At 41.9% G+C, this 8,283-nt stretch overlaps 1 protein-coding gene across 8 annotated transcripts in view; it reads left to right on the top strand.

Annotated features, from left to right (window-relative positions):
• Positions 1-8,283, top strand: part of gpatch8 (G patch domain containing 8) — a 27,009-nt gene that overhangs the window by 10,579 nt on the left and 8,147 nt on the right. For 6 of the 8 annotated variants that reach the window (XM_035654300.1, XM_035654297.1, XM_035654298.1 and 3 more), the window contains one exon: positions 1,711-1,783. In XM_035654300.1, the coding sequence (XP_035510193.1) occupies positions 1,777-1,783 (7 nt within the window). In that variant the 5' untranslated portion in view covers positions 1,711-1,776. Of the gene's footprint in view, positions 1-28; positions 1,784-6,416; positions 6,459-8,283 lie in introns of those variants that run through there. The other 2 variants (XM_035654303.1, XM_035654304.1) reach the window with 2 other exon arrangements.

Genomic DNA, 8,283 nt, shown 5'->3' on the forward strand with positions numbered 1-8,283 from the left:
GCCATCCACCCCCAGCCCGCCCCACCCCTCTGTATGTGTACCATTCACAGTGCGCTACTAACACCGACGACCCTTTTTGTTAAAAATCTTAACAAAAAGCTGCATGCTGTTTTGTTCCAACCCCTTCACTTTCTGTTTGTGAAAGTTGATCTCTTTGTGATTATAAATATCCTTTTTTGTTTGATTTGTATGTTTTTTGGTAGAATGCAGCACTCTGGTGAATGTTAGACAAGCTTGGAATAGTTATAATCACAACAGAAAAACACTGCTTATTAAGAAATCTCATTGTTTCTTGTTTATTTGTGCTTGAGGATGTACTGTAGTGTGTAGTGGTGGGACGGTCTTGCATTTCACTTAATGTTTTTGTTTTCTTGTTGACCCATACTAGTGAGATACATATATATAACAGTCTCAGACATGCACATCTGGCCCCAGAGTGTACTAGGTATCCCTGTTGTTTATGTTCTCGCACTCCTCTATTGCCTCTTTGATTCCTTATCAATTGCCTGATCTTGACCACATGTATATTTGTATACTTTGTCAAAGCAATCATTAGTATTAAAAGAAAACCAGAAAATGAGTACTTTAAAGCAGATGCCCTTACTGCAGTTGCACACTTTTGGTGTCCACTGTGAAAATTTTGTCGGAGCTTGTTATAAAGCTACTATCATTCCTTTTATGCTAGCTAAAGAATACCTTGCAGTTTGGAGAAGGTCATCTGGTCTGTAAAGTACGAATCCTAATGATATCTCTGGGATTGACATAACTTTGGCATTACTTTGTGTGTAATGATGGTGGGACCAGACCATTGATAACAGACCAGAGATGCTGGAGGTGTCCAAAAACATACACAACAGCTATTTCTAGTATTTAATGGGGCTACATGCACACAATGTCTCCCTCTCTTCACCTGCACACCCACATATCCCCTCACACTTGCATATTCTGTCCACCCTGGGCCTTGTAATGGTAATCCAAGGCCCACTAGTTCCACTTCTGTCTCTCCCTCTCGCTGTATTTTTTTGTGACAGCTGCATATGTTTCATGGTGCTACCCTTGTCATGGTTACAGAATCACAGCAAGCTTGGAGTCTCTGGTCTTTTTTTTTTGTTAATGCAAGATTTCCATACCTGTTCTGTGTCACTTTTCTTTGTGTACTAAGATCTTGCTCTGTAGTGGTTCATATATGTATGCGTGTGATACATATATTACCCTCTCCCTCCTCCTCCTCCTCCTCTTAACTTCTCAGTTAGTGGATGTGACTTGATGTGTTATCTTATATATAATTGAAAAAAAAAATAATTATAAATGCTTGTGCCCAATTTCTTTGCCTTTTTTAAAAAAGGTTTTTGAACTGCACTCCTAAAGTAGGAGGGTACCCTGTAGTTTACAGTCTACACATAGCCTTATGTATTCATCATAGTGGAAAATCTACCCTTCCTCTCAGTCTCCCACCCTCTATCTCCCCCCCCTCACCCCAACCGCCCCTACCACTCCTTGTGCTGGAAGACACTGATGTTACACGCTGTAGGTGATGTGGATGACGATAATGATAATGGTGGTGGTTGTGCTGATGATGATGGCGTGATCTGAGTGTTTGATTTTATTTTGTTTGTTTGTTTGTTTGTTTTTTGACCAGTGCCCACGGGGAAAAGCTCCTCTTATTATTGGAATATTTTTGGTTTTTTTCTCCTCTCTTCTCTCTGCTAGGATAACATCGGGCACCGGCTGCTTCAGAAACATGGCTGGAAGTTGGGGCAAGGCCTTGGCAAAACCATGCAGGGTAAGGACTCACTCTTCCGTACACCTTTGTTCAATGTATGCTGGTGGTACTGAGCCACTGCCCTCTGCCATTTTCTTTCCCCTCAAATTTCCAGGGTGTTTTTTTTGTATCGGCAAATTTTCTTTTCTCTTCATTCTTTCTCTAAACTCTCCCTTTGTGTCTGTTGCTGAGTAAAATTGATTTTTATTTAAATAAAACATCATTCCAGTTGTTCCTGTCGCTCTCTTGCTGCTTTTCCCTCACACTTGAAGAGGGAGGCCTTGTAGAAGATTAAGACTATGGGCAGGGACTCTGGGGGTTGGGAGTTGCAAGTGAACTGTTTATTTGTCTTCCAATGATGCATTTAGTTCACAGCAATTCAGATTAAAGTGGGATTTTCCCCTTCCAAATCACAGTTTAATTGGATGCAGTTTTTTTTCCACATCTAGTTGTTTTTAGCGAAAAGGTGTTTATGGACTCTGGATTGCTGATGTGCCAGCACACAAGTTCTCCAGATCTTTCTCTGAACCCATGGTTATAAACAAACATCTTCTGATCACCTTACAATGCCGGGTTTGTAGCTTAGTTACAGTTTCTTTTGTGAAACATGGGCGTTTGTTTTCTTTCGGGGCAGTGATGCAAAAGTGATAATGAAGAGCACATGGTGGACTCTGGAGCCAGAACTCTATCCGACATAGCTGCCTCATTGCTGGAATGTAAAGCACTTGAATTAACAGGCAGAAGACTGTCTTGGGCTTTGTCTTGGTCAGTTATATTTGCAATTACAGACCAGGCCCCTACAGTAATGAAATTAGACCTGATCAAGAACCAAGGTACACTAGATGGTCTTGTTTTGAGAGTCTATTTGGATGGTGTCTTAATGTTTTACTGAACTCACAATGTCATCCTTTATCACTGTAGTCTGCATAATATTCACTTTTTAGAAAATCTATAAAGATCATGTGTGCACTAGAAGTTTTCTCTTTCATATTAAGATTGGGGATTGTTGTCTCGGGTGTAGTGAAAGCTATACCACAAAAATGCCCTGTAAGGTCTGCGCATTGAATTAATTTCGCAAGATGTAAAAAGCTTTCAACTAGAAAGCTGCACTAAGGAGGTTTATTTTCTGGAGACAACTGTAATTGGATGGCCTAGTTGATATTGACTTGCTGTAAGAGGGAGCAGGCTGAACAGAGCTGGGTGTGTGGGTTGGTCTTGGCTAACGTCAGCACCTCATTAGCTCAGCCCTGCTGTGCTCATAGGCTCATTGGCTCAGAGGCAGTGGTGCAGAGGCCTGGCGTGTTTCCACTGAGCCTCTTCCTGTCTCTTCACCCTCTGTCTCATCAGTATCTTTATTCTTTCTGTCTTTATTACTTAAACTCTGTCTTCATAGCCGCACCCTTCCCTGCACTTTGTCCAAAAGGGATGGTGTATAACAATATCCATGAGTGATGTCATCACTGGCAGGCCAATGAGTCTTTGCAGTCTGCTAAGAATGGAGCTTGTTTTTTCCACATAATTTCTGGCATTTAGTTTTGTCTGCCTCCTCCACCATGTTCTTCTCTATCCTCTCAGTCCACACCATTTTAACCTCATATTTACCAGTTTCATTACTGTAACTGTCATGCAGCCATTTCTGTCTACTTCATTTCTCTTTTGTTGCTCAGTTTCAACTCTTGCTCAAGTGCATTGCTCTCCCTGTAAACCCAGCAGTAACATGGGCTCAATATCAGGATTTTAATGAGAAACACAACTCATTCTGCAATGTCTCCAGCACACGCCCAAACTATAGGAAAGCTTTAGCCTTACACATGAACATATAGCATATCACCAAATGCAAAGCTAGGCGAGTCGCTTAAATTCAAAAGTCCTCTGTGTTCAGACTTGTCTGACTTTATTCGATGTGTAGGCAGCATAAATAGATTATTGCCTTTCTTATGTTAATGGTTCTGGTAATGAGAATTTAATTTGTCTGTGCAATTGTCTGACGGACACAGTAAACTTTATCTATGGGAAGCTGAATTTTGTGCTTGACTATAAACAGTAGTGTATAAACTGTAGTGTATACGTGCTCATTCAGAGTGGGTGGTAACAAAACAGACGTAGCCTGCTGGGGCTCGGCAGAGTGACCGTTCTCACATCTAAATGTTGATTTATTTGCCTTGGTGTGGAAATAGTTTCACAGGCAGGTATCACTGTAACTCACTTGTATCTTGATTTATATCCGCTCACACTGACTGCCTGACTAATTGAAGAGGCATCATATTTTGTGGTCTGACATTTAGACATTAAATATTAATTGTGTGAGCTTCCAGAGACGCACAGATCTGATGACTGGCTGTTGAGCAGTGTCATGGCTACCCTAGCACCTCTTGTTCATGTACATATATGGCCTTGGTTCCCCCTGTCGTCTCATAGGTATTCTCGGCCTGACTGTGGACAGGGACAAGAGTAGACCAGGAAGCTACTTCATTCTTGGCAGGTTGACAAGTGTATGGAGAGAACAACACAGCAGTAATTTTTGAACTTAGCATTTGGTGTTCATCATTGTTTATTTCCATCTGGCCTTGAACAGCTGAATAGCAATGTATTTGATGTGATAAGGATGTGTGGAGGAGAGAACGAGTTGCAGGGGCTGACTGTGCTCTTGTTTCTGCCTCTGGCACCACTGACGTGTGGTTATGTAAGCATCCTGCTTTGTGGGCAGATGAGACTGCAGCAAAGTGTGTCCAGTTGTTGTGTTGGAATTAATGGCTCAGTGTTGGAGCCCACTATCTCTGTTCAAATTTGCTAATGCACTTAGGAGTAGACTCACAACACAATTGCACCCTTGCATCACATTGAAGTCTGCTGGATAATCATTATAATCTTCCTCTCCTTTCCTGTCCTCCTTGCCAGAAGAGAAGGTTTTTGAATTTTGAAGTGAAAGCATTGTGTCCCCTTTTTAAGTTTTTCACTGTATTGACTTTGTTCTTATTCTTCTTTTGTCCTTTTTGCCCCTTTTTAGGTAAGGTTTGTTGGATCCCCTCTGTATGTCAGTATGTGTGTGTGTGCGTGGGTGTGTTTTCTTTCTCCCACTCTGCAGTTGACCTCAATGTAACACCCCTTTTACAGTGTACCGTAGGCTAATGGCCTCTGTCAGCTTCCTCCTCTTTGCTTCATAATCACTAAACCTTTATTTCAATCTGCACAAGTGTAAAGTGCTTCGATTTGAACAAAGAACAAAAATCCATTTGAAATCAAGATAGATTTAGGAAGCCATGATTCCATCACATCCTCTAGAATCATCATCTCCACGTATGTTAGATTTTGTTTTCCTCTTTGAGTTTCCGTTGCTGCTGTCGGGTATCTGATTGGCTGTAACCACGGCTCAGACTTTGAATGGCTTGCAGAGTAGACAAGTTTCCCTCCCCCCTCCTCTGCTTGTTTGCCTGTTTCTACCTCCAAACCTGTGAAACTTGTGTGTATGTGTGTGGTCATTATGTGGGACTGAGATGTGTGTGTGAGCGTGTCTGTTACTGACCGGGCCATAGAGTCAACTTACAGGGAAAACCTCACCACCCTTCTACACCCTGAATGTCTCTGTCCCCATGGTTACACACTCCGTCCTCCCCTTGTTTCTTTGCCCCTCCTGCACAGCATGTTTGTCCCAGAGGTGCACTCCTGCCTGCCTCAAACTGTCACACTCACCTGGGGCTTTAAGCAGTGTTGGAGGTAACACACTGAGCTACTACTTTCACACGATAGAGTGAAATGTAACACTCCAGATGGGTGCACAGTTCACATTTGTAAGTGTACTTTGGTAAAAACTGCTGTTGCATTGCAATGCAGAACCCCGCTCTAAGCACTGCTCAAAGCCTTGCTGGCTCTTTCCTCAGGTACATTTTATGTGTGTCATGTGTTCACTTGTTCCGGGGTTAAGCACATCCCAAAACAAGCTTGCTGGCTCTAAGCTAGCGCGGAAATGAAAGAATCTCAGGGAGATTTGCTAACTGGGCTGACAAGCATCTGTGAGGCTAAAAGCTCAAAGGGGGAAAATGGTGGTCGTCCCTAGAGGCATCTTATCATCTCAGACTAGATATTTGACCACATGTTGGGGGAAAAAAAACCCCATCACAATCAGTTCCCTGTACCAGACACTCCAAAAGTAGATGTTACTTTTGATTCACAACTTTTGTTGGACGATACTCTAACTTTTTTCCTTCGGGGGTTAATATGCCATTAGAATCTGCAGTTTCTTAATCATTCCCTCACCCAGTACGACTGCTCCAAAAGTACTTATCTGATGGGGGCTCTGCAAAGGTAAAAAGTGAAGGTTTGCTGGGTTTATACTGATACAGGGATGCAGGACTTTTGGTGTACTTTGTTATGGGGTGGTAGTTTGTTACCTTTGGGGCATATTCTGGTTGAGAGAGCAAGATGACGCCAGGCTAGGGGCCTGGGGACTGGGACCAGTGGTTGGGAGAGAGTGGTGAGAGGAAATCCCTGTAAGCATCTAGCCCTGAGTGAAGGGATGCGGGGGGTGGGGGGTGACACACTGATGCCCCTCTGGTATTAAACCCCCTAAAACCCACAACCACACTCCCAAACCCACCCTCCCTTCTCTATGTGCCTCAATCTTCCTGCTTAACCAATTGGTGTTTCTTTTTTACAGCGATTTGATCCTGCCCATGTTGTGCTGATGGTAAACTTAGTGGTAAATGTTATTTTATCCCCCAATTGAATTGTTTTTTTTATTTTGTTTTAATTTCTCCCATTTTTTGTTTTCCTCTCATCAGAGCACCAATGCTACATAGGCTTTCAATTCTCTCTGTATTAGTCCTCATTCTGCTGCTTGTATATTATCATGCATTTGTATTACTCTTAGAACATTGTCATTTTGTTTGTTTTCAGTTTTTTTAAACCTTGTGATTCACACCCTGTGATTTAGATGCACATTGTTTTTGTCTGGTCCCTTTCTTTTCCACTGGAATGGGTAATGTGGAAGTATTGTCACTGTGTTTAAAGATTGGTGATAGTTTGGGTTGACTGTAATTGTTCATTAATCTTTAATTCTGGGCCTGGCTTGTGACTCCATTCAAACAGACCACTGCAGTGGCTGGCTAACGGACCCTAACTTTTTTGGTTTAACTTCTCTACCACAGTTGGGCAAAGAGTGTGAAAACACATGTCTATCAGTAGGTAGTCTTGTGATCTAGATATCACACAATCAGTCCTCTCTTCTCACTTCTTCAGTGAAGTAAGGCCTTCACAATCGTGCAATCAGAGTTTTAAGCTAAAAGCCGACCCAGCTACCAGACACTGCAGTGGACCGAGAGTCCAGGCAAGCCATTATATGTTACAATGCCCATGCATTAATGATTTCAGAATTAATATGTCATTGGGCTGTGATGACTAAATTAAATTAGGAATGCACAGGAATGACACAGATATTTGCATCAAATAATGTTCTTACCCTCCTCTGTCCAGAAAGGTAAGAATGTGCCAGGAAGTAGCCCGCTTTAAAGTAATTATTATTAGACATGTTGTCACTGGGCTCTTTTTGGCTCAAAGTATTACTTTGGCAGGACAGTGGAAAATGCATGGTATTAGCACTGTTTTTCTTTCTTTTAGAGAAAACCCTTAATAAAAAAAATGGCAAGAAATTTAATCAGTGAATCTTCTGATTATACATTTCCAAGCCCAATGCTTGTAGTTATTCCATATGCCCAATGGTATATATAGAAAATTGATTCATGAAAAAAAAAAACTAACTTTAAATATGTGGGAAGAAAAAACTGAAACCAAACTGAATTGATAATCACTATCAGTAAGATTGATTATTGTATCTGGCTGGCAACAGGAGCAGCAGACTAGTCCAAATTCTTTTTATGCCTTTTGTGTTGAGATTCCCCTGTCTATCTGTCTGTCTGTCCTCCCCTTCCTTCTCCTCCTACCCATACCCATGTTTTACCAGGTAAGTATCCCCATCCCTTGCACTGTCACCATGGCGATACCTGGCCTGTGACGTCACTCTGCTGTAGTTCAGTGCTTGTGTCCTTTTTTAATTTTACTCTCTGTCTTTCTCTCTGCTTTGTTTGGCTGATTATGAGTGGATTAAGCAATTCTGTGTCAATCTCCAAAGTAGTTTTGATTTTTATATATTTTATATCTTTAATGTTTCATTCTGTTTTTTGGTTGTCTTTGGTTTGTTTATTTTTCTACAGTTAATTTCCTTCCGATCTAGCTCTTTTCACAGCTTACGTAACATAGCTTAAGTAGACAGGAAAATAATCTTTCAGCTCCAGTCATGTTGAGGAAGGGGGCCTGGGACAAGGGAACAGATTTTGACCTCAGGACAGTGAAAGGGGCTTGCAAGGGTCAGCCAGCCTGCGGACATTTCAGAAAGAGATGATGCAATAGGCCTTAGATAATATTGGGAGGTTTTGTTCCCTTCATGGAGGATGTCGCAGTGGCGCTCGTTGAGCAGTGGCAGCAGCTGCGCAGGCCTGTTGCAACTCCCTTCACTCTCACACACACAC

This window comes from Morone saxatilis, unplaced genomic scaffold (genome assembly GCF_004916995.1).
Source record: "Morone saxatilis isolate NCDOM2014 unplaced genomic scaffold, NCSU_SB_2.0 Contig14, whole genome shotgun sequence".
Taxonomy (NCBI): domain Eukaryota; kingdom Metazoa; phylum Chordata; class Actinopteri; family Moronidae; genus Morone; species Morone saxatilis.